This window comes from Nerophis lumbriciformis, linkage group LG03 (genome assembly GCF_033978685.3).
Source record: "Nerophis lumbriciformis linkage group LG03, RoL_Nlum_v2.1, whole genome shotgun sequence".
NCBI classification, from domain to species: Eukaryota; Metazoa; Chordata; class Actinopteri; order Syngnathiformes; family Syngnathidae; genus Nerophis; species Nerophis lumbriciformis.
The window spans coordinates 17,434,966-17,452,702 of record NC_084550.2 but is presented as its reverse complement, the minus strand read 5'-3'; the positions used below and the strand labels follow the sequence as shown (position 1 = coordinate 17,452,702).

The 17,737-nt window shown below is 41.1% G+C and overlaps 1 protein-coding gene across 2 annotated transcripts in view; it reads right to left on the bottom strand.

Moving 5' to 3' along the window:
• The window catches only part of sec24a (SEC24 homolog A, COPII coat complex component), a 70,671-nt gene that overhangs the window by 27,717 nt on the left and 25,217 nt on the right, over positions 1 to 17,737 (bottom strand). For both annotated transcript variants that reach the window (XM_061934464.1, XM_061934472.1), the window contains 8 exons: positions 14,122 to 14,248; positions 11,248 to 11,357; positions 11,061 to 11,173; positions 10,847 to 10,965; positions 10,717 to 10,772; positions 7,563 to 7,769; positions 2,811 to 2,934; positions 2,551 to 2,709 (listed from right to left, as the gene is read on the bottom strand). In XM_061934464.1, the coding sequence (XP_061790448.1) occupies positions 2,551 to 2,709; positions 2,811 to 2,934; positions 7,563 to 7,769; positions 10,717 to 10,772; positions 10,847 to 10,965; positions 11,061 to 11,173; positions 11,248 to 11,357; positions 14,122 to 14,248 (1,015 nt within the window). The remainder of the gene's footprint in view (positions 1 to 2,550; positions 2,710 to 2,810; positions 2,935 to 7,562; positions 7,770 to 10,716; positions 10,773 to 10,846; positions 10,966 to 11,060; positions 11,174 to 11,247; positions 11,358 to 14,121; positions 14,249 to 17,737) is intronic.

Sequence of the window (17,737 nt, the reverse complement as noted above, 5' to 3'; positions counted from 1 at the left end):
CGGATAAAAGAGACATACTACATTTCTATCCTTTCCAGTATTTTATTGGGGAAAAAAAAACACGGCACCATACTTATTTTGATTATTGTTTCTCAGCTGTTTGTACATGTTGCAGTTTATAAATAAAGGTTTATAAACAATAAAAAATAGCCTCTGCGCATGCCATAGTATAGATCCAACGAATCGATGACTAAATTAATCGCCAACTATTTTTATAATCGATTTAATCGATTAGTTGTTGCAGCGCTACTTGTATCGCACATGACATTACACACACAAAGACACTGCAGGACTGCTTGTATCGTACAGGATATCACATACAAGTAAACACGCTGCAGGATTGCTGTATCGCACATATCATCACACACAATTAAACATGTCGCAGGATCGCTTATATCGTACATGATATCACACACAAGTAAAAACGCGGCAGGACTGCTTGTATCGCACATGATATTACACACACAATTAAACACACTGCAGGACTGCTTGTATCGCACATGATGTCATACGAGTAAACACGCTGCAGGACCGCTTTTATCGCACAGGATATCACACACAAGTAAACACGCTGCAGGATTGCATGTATCACACATGACATTACACACACAAAGACACTGCAGGACTGCTTGTATTGCACAATAAAACACACTGCAGGACTGCTTGTATCGTACAGGATATCACGCACAAGTAAACACGCTGCAGGTCTGCTTGTATTGCACATGATATCATACCCAAGTAAACACGCCGCAGGACCGCTTATATCGTACATGGTATCACACAAGTAAAAACGCAGCAGGACAGCTTGTATCGCACATGATATTACACACACAACTAAACACACTGCAGGACTGCTTGTATCGCACATGATATCACACACAAGTAAACACGCTGCAGGATTGCTGGTATCGCACATTACATTACACACACAAAGACACTGCAGGGCTGCTTGTATTGCACATGATGTCATACAAATAAAACACACTGCAGGACTGCTTGTATCGCACAGGATATCACACACAAGTAAACCCGCTGCAGGTCTGCTTGTATCACACATGATATCACACCCAAGTAAACACGCCACAGGACCGCTTATATCGTACATGATATCACACAAGTAAAAACGCCGCAGGACTGCTTGTATCGCACATGATATTACACACACAACTAAACACACTGCAGGACTGCTTGTATCACACATGATGTCATACGAGTGAACACGCTGCAAGACTGCTTGTATCGCACAGGATATCACACACAAGTAAACACGCTGCAGGATTGCATGTATCGCACATGACATTACACACACAAAGACACTGCAGGGCTGCTTGTATTGCACATGATGTCATACAAATAAAACACACTGCAGGACTGCTTGTATCGTACAGGATATCACACACAAGTAAACACGCTGCAGGATTGCTTGTATCGCACATATCATCACACACAAGTAAACATGCCGCAGGACCGCTTATACCGTACATGGTATCACACAAGTAAAAACGCCGCAGGACTGCTTGTATCGCACATGATATTACACACACAATTAAACACACTGCAGGACTGCTTGTATTGCACATGATGTTATACAAATAAAACACACTGCAGGACTGCTTGTATCGTACAGGATATCACACACAAGTAAACACGCTGCAGGATTGCTTGTATCGCACATGAAATCACACCCAAGTAAACACGCCGCAGGACCGCTTATATCGTACATGATATCACACACAAGTAAAAACGCCGCAGGACTGCTTGTATCGCACATGATATTACACACACAATTAAACACACTGCAGGACTGCTTGTATCGCACATGATGTCATACAAGTAAACACGCTGCAGGACTGCTTGTATCGCACAGGATATCACACACACAAGTAAACACGCTGCAGGATTGCTTGTATCGCACATGACATTACACACACAAACACACTGCAGGGCTGCTTGTATTGCACAGGTCATACAAATAAAACACACTGCAGGACTGCTTGTATCATACAGGATATCACACACAAGTAAACACGCTGCAGGATTGCTTGTATCGCACATAATATCACACACAAGTAAACATGCTGCAGGACTGCTTGTATCGTACAGGATATCACACACAAGTAAACACGCTGCAAGATTGCTTGTATCGCACATTTCATCATACGCAAGTAAAAATGCTGCAGGACTGCTTGTATCGCACATTTTCATGCAAGTTGATATGTGAAGTGAAGTGAATTATATTTATATAGCGCTTTTTCTCTAGTGACTCAAAGCGCTTTACTTGGTGAATCCCAATATCTAAGTTACATTTAAACCAGTGTGGGTGGCACTGGGAGCAGGTGGGTAAAGTGTCTTGCCCAAGGACACAACAGCAGTGACTAGAATGGCGGAAGCGGTGTTCGAACCTGGAACCCTCAAGTTGCTGGCACGGCCGCTCTACCAACCGAGCTATACCGCCCCATAGATATAGTCTGATACACGTTTCTTTTGCTGGTATTCGATATCAATATCGGATGAGGACACCCCTAATTAATCCTTTTTGTCACAGCGTACCTTTGGTGCAGCGGATCCTCATGACGGCCTCAAAGCCGATCTTCCTTGTCAAGTATCTCTTCAGATCCTTTTGGAAGCGCAGCACCTGAGCGGGGTTGTGTTGGTGGTGGTAAGACGGGAAATAGTAGACGGTGCCTGCAGAGTACCTGGATATGCAGCCTGGAGGAAGGAGAGAAGTACATCCCAAACGATGTCTTTATGACACCCTATGGCATACCCTCGCACCTATTAGCGAGCAACACATCACTTCCTGGACTCACCAAGAGAAGCCAGGTCACAATACTGAGAGCTGAGCAGGAACAGGTCAACAGCGACCTGCTGGCCGGAGCAGTCCAGAGCCAGCTTCTTGTAGAAGTCTGTCGCTGGAGATAAATTCTGGATGTCCTAAAGGAAAAACAAAACACAAGGAAAAGACCATGTGTTAAATAAAACTAATCTCAAGATCTAATTACTGGGTTTAACTAGCTTTGTTATCTTATGTTGTACTTTTCTTTGGTATAATGTATGGTAATGTGTGTATTCTTTGTAATTTTATTTTGTATGCTCCTATATGAACCCCAGGAAGACTAGCGGTCGCCTTGGCGTCAGCTAATGGGGATCCATTCAATAAACAATAAACAATAATCCAGGGGTGTCCAAACTTTTTGACTTGGAGCCCACATTGAACAGAAACAGTTCTGCCCACACATACATCCTTATACACACACACATACCTATATACATAGAGAGATACATACACATTTACACAGTAGGGCTGCAACTAAAGACTATTTTGATAGTCGCCTAGTCAAGCGTACACAAATTCAGTAGCTCTAATTTGGCCATCAACTTTTAATTTCATATTCAGATATTTTTAGGCATGTGCTTACTAATAACAAAGATGACTAATTTGATTTTAAATGTGTATTTATACTGCAACTATGCTGCTAATTAAGCGGTTTAAAAAAATTAAAAATATAGTTAAAAGTAGAGATGTCCGATAATGGCTTTTTTGCCGATATCCGATATTGTCCAACTCTTAATTACCGATTCCGATATCAACCGATACCGATATATGCAGTCGTGGAATTAACACATTATTATTTTGTTGTGATGCCCCGCTGGATGCATTAAACAATGTAACAAGGTTTTCCAAAATAAATCAACTCAAGTTATGGAAAACAGTGCCAACATGGCACTGCCATATTTATTATTGAGGTCACAAAGTGCATTATTTTTTTTAACATGCCTCAAAACAGCAGCTTGGAATTTGGGACATGCTCTCCCTGAGAGAGCATGAGGAGGTTGAGGTGGGCGGGGTTGAGGTGGGAGTGGGGGGGGGGGCTAGGGAGCAGCGGGGGGTGTATATTGTAACGTCCCGGAAGAGTTAGTGCTGCAAGGGGTTCTGGGTATTTGTTCTGTTGGGTTTATGTTGTGTTACGGTGCGGATGTTCTCCCGAAATGTGTTTGTCATACTTGTTTGGTGTGGGTTCACAGTGTGGCGCATATTTGTAACAGTATTAAAGTTGTTTATACGGCCACCCTCAGTGTGACCTGTATGGCTGTTGACCAAGTATGTTGGCATTCACTTGTGTATGTGAAAAGCCGTACATATGTGATTGGGCCGGCTCGCAAAGGCAGTGCCTTTAAGGTTTATTGGCGCTCTGTACTTCTCCCTACGTCCGTGTACCACTCCGTACAGCGGCGTTTTAAAAAGTCATACATTTTACTTTTTGAAACTGATACCGATAATTTCCGATATCACATTTTAAAGCATTTATCGGCCGAAAATATCGAAAGTCCGATATTATCGGACATCTCTAGTTAAAAGTAAGGACAGGAAAAGTGCAAAATAAAACGTCTATTTTTAATGTAAAAAAAGAATAATAAAGGACAGTTAAAATAGCAACAAAAGATAAAACAACTAAACTAACTTGCTCACAAAAGAAACAAGCATTGTGTGATGTGTTTAAAAAACTGCACATTGATATATTATTGATTAACTCCTGGCATTTTTAGCATTCTAAGACTCAATGCATATAATTGTATCATTGATTAATTATTAACATTTTAGATATCTAATAGATTGTATGTGGTAGCCATTTTTGTGTTATTCATATTTCGGTAGTCCTGCATATATTACCGGTAGGTTAAATTAATTATTTGTTGCTTGATGAATACTTGGGCCTACTGCGCTGCTGCACTTTGGTGTGGGTCATTGTGGTGGTGTTTGATGAATACCTGGGCCTACTGTGCTACTGCGCTTTGGTGTTGGTCATTAGTTAAGTAAAGTTAATTAATGTTAAAGTACCAATGATTGTCACGCACACACTAGGTGTGGTGAAATTTGTCCTCTGCATTTGACCCATCCCCTTGTTCACCCCCTGGGAGGTGAGGGGAGCAGTGATCAGCAGCGGTGGCTGCGCCCGGGAATCGTTTTTGGTGATTTAACCCCCAATTCCAACCCTTGATGCTGAGTGTCAAGCAGGGAGGTAATGGGTCCCATTTTTATAGACTTTGGTATGACTCGTCCGGGGTTTGAACTCACAACCTTACATTCTGTGTCATTTACAGCACCTGTGACAAAAGCATTTAGGGGTGCACATGAAACTGATTGGACAAATGTCGGGTTGAGAGACTGGCAGTGAATTTTTTTTTTGACCACTTCCTACGCAACACGTGAGCCGTAGTTTTGTTTAGAGCTTTGTATGTAGTTAAAGTTGTTTTGTTAACCTTGGATGCAATGTTGGAAATAAAACATTTTTTTTATCAAATAAAACTATTTCTGGAGAGACTTAAGTTGTAGTCGGAAGTGCGTATGAAAGTGCACCACCTGTCCTGGCTCAGCCCACGGCCTTTGGTTTAGAACCTGGAAAGCTTGGAAAGGCCGATACGTTGTATGTTTAATCTTATGATACCGGCACATTAGTGCATAATATTTAGTGTGTGTGCACAAACGCGTGCCTGTGCGATTGCGTTTGATATCGTGCCTTTTTTTCCATTTCATTGCAAACTGACGCTGCTCTAAAAAGTACTTCAATTGATTTAGAGAAAGTTTAGCTGGCGGACTATGGCTTAAATGACAATTAAATCTATTTTTCACATAACTTTGTCTAACAATCTTACGAGTTGAGACCAAATTCTCCAAATGTCCGACATTCCTCTGCTTTTAATGCTCCCGTATCATAGATGTAGTGTCATTAAACAAGGTATGCTTTGCAAAATGAGCAAGGTATTCATATTTTTAACAAAAATAGGAGAAAATATTCCCACACTTTGTTGACGCGAGTGGCGGTGATGACTTGCGTCCTCAGGAAAAAAACACGAGTGATGATGTCACAACTATGGATCCCGACTTAAACAAGTTGAAAAACTTATTCGGGTGTTACCATTTAGTGGTCAATTGTACGGAATATGTACTTCACTGTGCAACCTACTAATAAAAGTCTCAATCAATCAAAATGTCGACAAATGTATTTGTAAATTATATTGTCAACCCAAGGTGCCATCATATTTACAGTGATAAAAAAGCAACGTTATAAAAAATGTATTCAGCACATCCTGTGGGTAAGACTTCAAATGAAACTGTGGACATCTCAGGGGGCAGACTAAATGATAAATAATATAAATGGGTTATACTTGTATAGCGCTTTTCTACCTTCAAGGTACTCAAAGCGCTTTGACAGTATTACCACATTCACCCATTCACACACACATTCACACACTGATGGCGGGAGCTGCCATGCAAGGCGCTAACCAGCAGCCATCAGGAGCAAGGGGTGAAGTGTCTTGCCCAAGGACACAACGGATGTGACTAGGATGGTAGAAGGTGGGGATTGAACCCCAGTAACCAGCAACACTCCAATTGCTGGCACGGCCACTCTACCAACTTCGCCAAGATGCTGGCAGAACACAAATGGCCCACAGGCTGTAGTTTGGACACCCCTGATTTAGGTCAGAATATTCCGAACTCAACTTTCCATTTCTACGCTGATGATACGGTCATATACTGCACAGCACCCACTCCTGCTGAGGCCTTTAAATATCTACAACATGCATTTGACAGAGTACAAGAACAACTTTGCTATCTTTGACTGGTTTTAAATGCAGAGAAAACAAAGTGTATGTTCTTTACCACATCAAAAACGGTAAGATCAGCACTGTGTGAGAACATTTTAACAAGAAATGGGCAACAAATTGTGTTAGTATCTTCTTTTAAATATTTAGTATTTTTAATTGATGACCACTTGAGTTTTAAGGAGCACATTCAGTATGTTGTAAAAAAAAAAGAAGAAACTTTTACCAGGATTTTATTATAGAAACAAGCCTTGCTTTTCTTTTACTGTGAAACAGAAATTTGTGGAAACAACCTTTTTACCTGTTATTGACTATGGAGATGTGTTGTACATGAATGCTACTGCTGGTTGTCTCCACAAGCTGGATAGTGAGTACCACGGGGCACTGAAATTCATCATCAACTGCGCTCCCCTTACTCACCATTGTGTGTTGTACTCAATGGTTAACTGGATGTGCTCGACGCCTCAATCATTGGTATGTGTTCATCTACAAAACCATTCTGGGTATCACTCCATCTTATCTATCTTGTCTTTTAACAAAGAAACAAGGAAGTCCCAATCTTCGTTCAATGAATGTTCTGCAATTTGTCGTCCCCAAAGTAAGAACTGAACTGGGCAAGAAAGCATTTAGGTTTTCAGCACCGAAGGCTTGGAATAACCTACAATCGAATCTTCAACTTCAAACCCTTGTTACATTAAATGAGTTTAAAGCTTCTGTGAAAGGATTGCAGTCTACCTTGTCTGTATGCACATGTGTCATGTGAGCAAGTTTTAATGTTGTAAATTTGATGTTTTATGTGTTGTTTACCGTTTTTAATGTAACCTTGCTGCTGCCCTCTTGGTCAGGTCTCCCTTGGAAAAGAGATCTTTGATCTCAATGGGATTTTACCTGGTTAAATAAAGGCTAAATAAAAAAAGGTAATCGCCGCCACGGAGACAAACCACGCAAGCAAGTACCTTGGCTGATGCTCTTTGGTTTGGGTCCTCTCTGGACTGCAGGGCCCCGACTCCGAGGTTGGGAAGCTGGGTCTGAAAGACGGACATGCGGCCTCCGGTGGGGGACAGCAGCTTGAAGGCGGCCTGCAGGGCCGAGCCCAGCACCGACTGGGTCTCCATGGTCTTCTCAAATAACGTGGGCAAGCTCTTCAGGAGATCCTGCACCAACTGGAAGACGAGTTAAGCAAATGTTTTATGATGGTTCAGAACTATGTACTCACACTCGTCCATTAATACCGTGAAAGTACTTGGGTGCCTGCTGACCAATTACTTCAACTGTCTGGATTATTTCAAGTCTTATTGGATTCCTTCTGTTCATTTATGTTGTGCAAGTTGGCGGCTGTCAATGACTTGCCCTAAATTAAATGATGTTTTTATCACGCACATGGATGGAGTGGAAGGTGAACGAGCGTACCGTGTGCTTTTCATTTCCAGTCTACAGTAATTTCACCTTTATCACTGTTAATTTTTCTACCACGGTCAGGACTAGAACCAATTATCATAAATCAAATATTTTCAAAGCTACAGCATAATAAACATGTTTTAACATGATGAAAGCCCTTTAGTCATTAAGTAACACCCACATAGTCACTTTTACGCTCCTTTTATCCAATATAGTAAGCCAATCAGTGGTCATGATACTGAACAGCATGCTGATTAGGCCAATACTAAATGTATAGGGATAGGCGATATGGCCTAAAATCTATATCACAATATTTATTGCAGCCTCCAGCGAAAACGATATACAACCCTATATATTATTTGGTGTATAAATGATGATAGAACTATTTCAAAACAGGTTACAAAGGCTCCTAGTATAGCTGCTGTCGTATGCAGTAATATATTGTGTTATTTCCATTGTTATTGTTTTATCAAAACCATTATTGATCTATCGCTATTTTTCCAACAATACGCACTGAGACTAGGGCTGGACGATTATGGCAAAAATAATAGTCACAATTATTTTTGATCGATATCTTAATTCATGATTAGTAACATTATTCATTAATTTAAAAACATGAGTATCTATTGCACCACCAAAACCCAACTTTGAATAAAATTTAAAAGAAAAACGGATATACATTAGTAATAGTAAAGAATGAACCACAACAAATACACTAATACATTTAAATAACAATATAAAAAAAAATATTAAAATTAAGTTTTTCCGTGATAATTTTTTACCTTTTCACTTATTTTAATACCATAGAGTGTGTACTTTTTGTGTCATACATTAAATTAAACAATATATTTGTCAATTAAATGCAAACATCCTCACATTTATTTGTGAAATACATCTTTGGAGAATTTTGACTAATATTTTAAGTCAATGCATAATTTTATATATGTATCAATAAGTGCTTTAAGTACATTATGCTTGTGTGAGGTACTTTTTTGAAACCTTTATTTTGTTAGCGCAGTCAAACCGGATGTCACACACACTGTTTTTATGGTGATGGGAGGGAAATGTGCTGCTGTTCTGGGCTTGACGAGTAAGAAAAGGACTTGAGGTGTTTAAAAAATAAATAAATAAATAAAAAGCCTCTCAGGTTGCGACTGCTGTCTCCTGTTTGTACCTTGATCTTACATAGATTCGTTCACAACAACACAAACACATTGGATGTGTTGTGGATGTATGAATTGCTAGCTTTGTTTTTAGTTCAGGGCATGTTTTGGGGATGAATGAGCGGTACCGGACAAATTATTTTCCCAAACAAATGTTCCTTCTCCTCACAATGACAACATTTCACTCACATTTATGTCAATTTCCCTGATATTCTGCATTTAACAGCAAAATCTATTCTATTGGACAATTCCGTGATTCCGTCCGCTGTTACGTTAACGCCAATTCATATGCCTTACTTTTAATGGTGAGTTTAGTGATTAAGCATACTAGAGCTGTGTCAAATAAAAAGTAGCAACTAGAGATGTCCGATAATATCGGACTGCCGATATTATTGGCCGATAAATGCTTTTAAATGTAATATCGGAAATGATCGGTATCTGTTTCAAAAAGTACAATTTATGACTTTTTAAAAACGCCGCTGTACGGAGTGGTACACGGACGTAGGGAAAAGTACAGAGCGCCAATAAACCTTAAAAGGCACTGCCTTCGCGTGCCGGCCCAATCACATAATATCTACGGCTTTTCACACACACAAGTGAATGCAAGCATACTTGGTCAACAGCCATACAGGTCACACTGAGGGTGGCCGTATAAACAACTTTAACACTGTTACAAATATGCGCCACACTGTGAACCCACACCAAACCAGAATGACAAACACATTTCGGGAGAACATCCGCACCGTAACACAACAGAACAAATACCCAGAACCCCTTGCAGCACTAACTCTTCCGGGACGCTACAATATAAACCCCCCGCAATCCCCCTCCCCAACCTCAACCCCGCACCCCCAACCATGCCCACCTCAACCTCCTCATGTTCTCTCAGGGAGAGCATGTCCCAAATTCCAAGCTGCTGTTTTGAGGCACGTTAAAAAAAATGATGCACTTTGTGACTTCAATAATAAATATGGCATTGCCATGTTGGCACTTTTTTCCATGACTTGAGTTGATTTATTTTGGAAAACCTTGTTACATTGTTTAATGCATCCAGCGGGGCATCACCACAAAATTAGGCATAATAATGTGTAATTCCACGACTGTATATATCGGTATCGGTTGATATCGGAATCGGTAATTAAGAGTTGGACAATATCGGATATCGGCAAAAAAGCCATTATCGGACATCTCTAGTAGCAACCATGGTGACATCTCAAACTTCTAGTAAACGCAATCTTTTTTTACTCATTCACTCCTCTTCTGTTTCAGCCTTACAATCTCAAGAATTTGCATGCACGTTACGCGGCCCATTAATAGTTATTTTTTTAATCATAATATTTTTATGATCATGAAAAGCCATAATCAAAATCAAAACCTACATTGTCCAGCCCTAGTACAGTGTGTGCATGGAACGGTGCCAGGCGCTGGCCCAGCTCTTCCAAACATGCCAAAAGAGGGGAAGTGTGCGTACACAAGCCAGAAGTTCCTGACTTCAGGCACAACATGTAGTGTGAGTACTTCTCCAAGCATGACTAACAAGCTTTCTCACCTCTTTGCTCTCGTTGAGGTTTACTAAAAGGCTGTCCGGTGTTGGTAAGAAGATATCTGCAGAAAACAAAAATAGAATATACGTCGTTATTATAACTGACAGGCACCCGTGTCGTGTTTCACAGTCTTACCTTCAATGTCTGAGACGATGAGCATCTGAGGCTGGGACAGTCCTTCCTGAAGATTGTAGAAGTGGATGGTGCTATCGAAGGTGATGAAGCCGATTTTTGTCCGCGAGTCCCCGGGGAGCCTTCGGTCAAGCACACACACACACACAGATGAAACGGTAACAGGATGAAACTTGGGACAGACGGTGAAACAGAACAAGCGCACATCTGCACATACGTGTTGATATTGTCCAGCACTGACTGACAGAATATCTTCAGGTAGCCCGTCTCCACTGCATTATGGGAAACATCCAGGACAAAAAGGTACACAGCCGGCTGTGGCGGCCTCAGCTGGAATAGAGACATGCACGTGTCATTGAATAGGGTCGGTAAAACACAAGTTTCAGTCACCAAATGACACCTACCATGTATTCTGATGGAGCGATAAACTCGATGGTGGAATTCTGCACTTCCGGTCGTTTGTGTGGTTCTCCGTAGGATCGACTGACTGGATTATACATGAACTCCTCTGGAACTGCACACACAAGGACACAGATAAAGACACACGTGGCATGTAGCAAGTATCAAAATGCAGTTATCAATCACTTTTTTTTGTTTTTTTTTACACATAATTTTCATTTTAAACGCTAATACTAACCGTCGAGAAATGTAGCGTGGTAATCATTATTACCGTTTATTGTTACATCCCCAGTCAATATAAACAAGTTTCTAGTGTTGTCCCGATACCAATATTTTGGTACCGGCACCAAAATATTTTGGTATATGATATATTACTTTAATTTTGTTTACAACATAAAACAACAACCTCATTTTCAATGTGTGGCGGTAATGAAAATGCCGTGGCGGCGCACCGCATTCAATTACAAACCCCATTTCTATATGAGTTGGGAAATTGTGTTAGATGTAAATATAAACTGAATACAATGATTTGCAAATCATTTTCAACCCATATTCAGTTGAATATCCTACAAAGACAACGTATTTGATGTTCAAACTGATAAACATTTTTTTTGGTGCAAATAATCATTAACTTTAGAATTTGATGCCAGCAACACGTGACAAAGAAGTTGGGAAAGGTGGCAATAAATACTGATAAAGTTGAGGAATGCTCATCAAACACTTATTTGGAACATCCCACAGGTGAACAGGCAAATTGGGAACAGGTGGGTGCCATGATTGGGTATAAAAGTAGATTCCGTGAAATGCTCAGTCATTCACAAACAAGGATGGGGCGAGGGTCACCACTTTGTCAACAAATGCGTGAGCAAATTGTTGAACAGTTTAAGAAAAACCTCTCAAACAGCTATTGCAAGGAATTTAGGGATTTCACCATCTACGGTCCGTAATATCATCAAAGGGTTCGAAGAATCTGGAGAAATCACTGCACGTAAGCAGCTAAGCCCGTGACCTTCGATCCCTCAGGCTGTACTGCATTAACAAGCGACATCAGTGTGTAAAGGATATCACCACATGGGCTCAGGAACACTTCAGATACCCACTGTCAGTAACTAAAGTTGGTCGCTACATCTGTAAGTGTAAGTTAAAACTCTCCCATGCAAGGCGAAAACCGTTGATCAACAACACCCAGAAACGCCGTCGGCTTCGCTGGGCCTGAGCTCATCTAAGATGGACTGATACAAAGTGGAAAAGTGTTCTGTGGTCTGACGAGTCCACATTTCAAATAGTTTTTGGAAACTGTGGACGTTGTGTCCTCCTGACCAAAGAGGAAAAGAACCATCCGGATTGTTATAGGCGCAAAGTTGAAAAGCCAGCATTTGTGATGGTATGGGTGTGTATTAGTGCCCAAGACATGGGTAACTTACACATCTGCGAAGGCGCCATTAATGCTGAAAGGTACATACAGGTTTTGGAGCAACATATGTTGCCATCCAAACAACGTTACCATGGACGCCCCTGCTTATTTCAGCAAGACAATGCCAAGCCCCGTGTTACATCAACGTGGCTTCATAGTAAAAGAGTGCGGGTACTAGACTGGCCTGCCTGTAGTCCAGACCTGTCTCCCATTGAAAATGTGTGGCGCATTACGAAGCCTAAAATACCACAACGGAAACCCCCGGACTGTTGAACAACTTAAACTGTACATCAAGCAAGAATGGGAAAGAATTCCACCTGAGAAGCTTCCAAAATGTGTCTCCTCAGTTCCCAGAGTGTTGTTAAAAGGAAAGGCCATGTACCACAGTGGTGAACATGCCCTTTCCCAACTACTTTGGCACGTGTTGCAGCCATGAAATTCTAAGTTAATTATTATTTGCAAAAAAAAAAAAAAAAAGTTTATGAGTTTGAACATCAAATATCTTGTCTTTGTAGTGCATTCAATTGAATATGGGTTGAAAAGGATTTGCAAATCGTTGTATTCCGTTTATATTTACATCAAACACAATTTCCCAACTCATATGGAAACGGGGTTTGTACATTAAGGGGAAACCCTGAGTTATTAAAGTTTAAGTACCAATGATTGTCAGACACACACTAGGTGTGGTGAAATTAACCTCTGCATTTGACCCATCCCCTTGTTCACCCCCTGGGAGGTGAGGGGAGCAGTGAGCAGCAGCAGTGGCCGCACTCGGGAATAATTTTGGTGATTTAACCCCCAATTCCAACCGTGATGCTGAGTGCCAAGCAGGGAGGCAAAGGGTCCCATTTTTATAGTCTTTGGTATGACTCCGCCAAGGTTTGAACTCAAGACCTACCGATCTCAGGGCGGACACTCTGACCACTAGGCCAGTCAGATGATACAATTGTTGATGACTGAAGTGCTGATATCAACCAAACCTAACTCCCCGCCCCAACCCCCTCCACATCCCACCCCTTCGGATTGTAAATAATGCAAATAATTCAATGTAAATACTCTGATGATGATTAACTTGTGTGATGACTGTATTATGCTGATAGTATATATTTATACCATGAATTGATTAACGTGGACCCCGACTTAAACAAGTTGAAAAACGTATTTGGGTGTTACCATTTAGTGGTCAATTGTACGGAATATGTACTGTACTGTGCAATCTACTAATAAAAGTCTCAATCAATCAATCAATCAAACCTACCATTATTTTGATTAATTTCTCAAGTGAGTAAAGTCACTTGATTAAGCCTTTTTCAATCATTACAAAATAAAGTATTTATGATTAGTGCCAATATTGTGTCGGACAATATTCACGGCTGCTATGTCATTACTGGAAGTTAAAAGGTTGTATCGGGACACCCTAAGCAACAAGTTTCTAATTCTTAACATTTGTGTCATTAGTTCCTACCATCATTGACCCGAAAGCACAGGTTGCATTTCCACCTCCTCTGGTCCAGGAAGGACACGAAGGGGTTGATGTAAGTCCGGCAGGAGCGACACCTGACGATGGTGCTGGGCGTCACCACAGGAAGTTGCTGCAAGAACAGAATAGAATTTCCGAGTGTGAGTTTGTGAGACGGACACACTGCATTCGCAGCTTTGACATTTTCAATAAACCGCTTCTGCCCACTGCTCCCTTCACCTCCCAGGGGGGTGAACAAGGGGATGAGTCAAATGCAGAGGACAAACTTCAACTCACCTAGTGTGTGTGTGTGTGTGTGTGTGTGTGTGTGTGTGTGTGTGTGTGTGTGTGTGACAATCATTGGCACTTTAACAATAAGGACTTTCTTGTTGCTGCCTCTGTTAGACCGTGGGGCATACTTAGCCACATGGCATTTCGGCAACATTCTTAGCGGTTAGGCTTCACTATTCATTCGTCGCGTCGCGCATAAACTGCTACTCCGGTCGAGTTAAGGATTCCTTTATTGACGTCACCACGCACGGCGTCGATCAGCAGCACAGACGTTAGAATTATTCACTAGAAAGCAAGACCACGAGGCAACTTGCAAAGTGGATATTCCTTCAAATTGAGAAAATACTAGGAAAAACAGCATTTGATAACGTTGAATGAATGGCGCCTTTTCCATCCCCTCCGCAACGGAAGTGAATCAGCAGCAGCAGCAGCAGCAAGTCGTCCGCTGTTGATACTGCAGCTAATAACTAATAACACTGCCAATCATGTTGAAACATGCCGTTATTAACTGTAAACATGAAATTAATGTTTCTCATGAATTACATGACGAGACATCTGGCCCCACCTTCCTAAGAAGTGTTGTTCACAGCTGGAGACACTGATTAGTCACAAATATCGCATATGGTTCCTAAAATTTTCTGCTTATTAATAGTTAACTTTTTTTTTTAGAATTGGTGGTCAAAAATTGCAGTGTACAGTTCTACTTGACTTGCTTGTATTTGCCTTTGACTGACAGTTAAAGTTAAGTTAAGGTTCCAATGATTGTCACTCACACACACACACACTAGGTGTGGTGAAATGTGTCCTCTGCATTTGACCCATCCCCTTGTTCACCCCCTGGGAGGTGAGGGGAGCAGTGAGCAGCAGCGGTGGCCGCGCCCGGGAATAATTTTTGGTGATTTAACGCCCAATTCCAACCCTTGATGCTGAGTGCCAAACAGGGAGGTAATGGGCCCCATTTTTATAGTCTTTGGTATGACTCGGCCGGGGTTTGAACTCACAACCTACCGATCTCAGGGCGGACACTCTAACCACTAGGCTACTGGTTTTACTTAGTATATACTGTATGTAATTTTTTTTAAATTTAAACAATACGTTTTAATTATTTCCATTTGAAAAATGTTAAACATGTTACTGAACAGGTTTGTGTGATTGTCATTTGTCACAAAATAATTACGGTAGGTTGTATTTTGTTTATTACCACAAATATTTATTCTATTTTTCCATTCATCAATTTTTTACCGCTTGTTTATGGAAGTATTACTGTAGCAAAAATGATTGGCAAACGTGTATCTCAATCTGTGTGCGTTAGGGGTGTAACGGTACACAAAAATTTCGGTTCGGTACGTACCTCGGTTTAGAGGTTACGGTTCGGTTCATTTTCGGTACAGTAAGTAAACAACAAATATATACATTTTTTGGTTATTTATTTACCAAATTTGCAAAATCTTCCACCAAAAATATTTTTCTTAGTGGAATATTTGATGTGAGGTAATCGGAACCTTGGATAGGCCAATAATTCATAGTAACATTGATTTTGATTATGTTTTGAACAATGACAGTTTGAAAAAAAAAAAAAAACATCTTTGTTTTATTAGTCAACATTGCAACTTTTTCTAAATTACATTTAACCTTTAAGCTTTTTTATTTCACTTCTGTTATGTTTTTGTTTATTTTATTAGTATTATTAGAATGTGCCGTGGGCCTTTAAAACATTAGCTGTGGGCCGCAAATGGCCTCCGGGGCACACTTTTGACACCCCTGCTATAGATAATAAAAAATTAAATCTATGGATAAAAAGCAGAGCCTGGCGACGCATGCGCGTTTATCATAACTCTCTCGCTTTCTCTGTATCTGCCCCTCCCTCACGAATGCTGCTGCGCGCACAATTTGTTTTGTTTTTAACCCCTTCTTAACCCTGAACGTACATTGAACATACACGCAACCCTAACTCAAAATGCCGGACATTTGAGGCGTTTAAGAAACTCCGCCCTGACAGCTCCACAAAAGAGGACATGTCCGGTGAAAAGAGGACGTATGGTCAGTCTATCGTAGCGCCGTCGCTGCTAGAATGGCGTGTGTTGTGCCGCACATTGTGCAAACAAAGCTACTGAATATGTCCATGTGGAAACTCGTTCGGTACACCTACGAACCGAACCGAAACCCCCGTACCGAAACGGTTCAATACAAATACTCGTACCGTTACACCCCTAGTGTGCGTGTAATCCAATTTAATACAGTGCTTCCCAAATATTTTCCGTTACACCACCCCAAGGAAGGAGAAAGTATTTTGCGGCCCCCCTTCCAACCGTGACTATACATAGTATAATGTGTCTATAAAATTGTTATAACTATACTTCTGCATAACATTGTAAGCTTATTAACATTAAAGGAAACAACACACCCTTATTTCCTCGTCTCCTACCGTGGTTACAGTGAAGCAAAGTGCTACATACACTTCATCATATTTTGGCACGACAAAAAAGAATATTTCCCGAAGTCACACCCCCCTGGCATCACGCCGTGCCCCACCCATGGGGGCCCGCCCCACTCTTTGAGATAGACTGGTGTAATACAACCGTGTACAATTTGAGCGAGTGTATCAAGATTTGTGAGCGTGTAATACGTGTGCGCATGCGTTCAGAAGTGCGTGCGTGTAATACAATCTGTGTGTGCGTATCTGAGGTGTGCCTACATTGAACCAACCATGTGTGGTGTGTAACGTGGTTAAATTGCGTGACTGTCACGCTCAAAGCGTAAAGCCTGGCAGCTCTGAGCAAGTGTTCGAGCCTGGTCCATCGTTGTTGACTCCAGCGCCGAATAACGTGATCAGTGGCTGCAGGGCAGACAGACAACTTAAAACGCACGTACGCGGATCTGAATACACACACTCAAATTGATATACAGACACAAATTAATACACACCCACGCAAATTGGATTACACGCGGGCAAATCAAGGTACCGTATTTTCCGCACTATAAGGCGCACCGGATTATAAGGCACACATTCAATGAATGGCCTATTTTAAAACTTTGTTCATATATAAGGTGCACCGCATTATAAGACGCATAGAATAGACGCTACAGTAGAGGCTGGGGTTACGTTATGCATTCATTAGATGGAGCTGTGCTAAAGGGAATGTCAACAAAACAAATAGTGATTGTACTGACACTTCTACTTGCTGCTCTCTGTTCAACAACCCACTGTTCGAGTTTGTCCTCAAACTGTAGCCATCAGTTCCCTCGGAAACATTGTTTAGTCTACTTTACTTGGCGCAGGTCATCTTGTTGCTTCCTCCACTTCTGCACCATTGATTCGTTAATGTTAAAT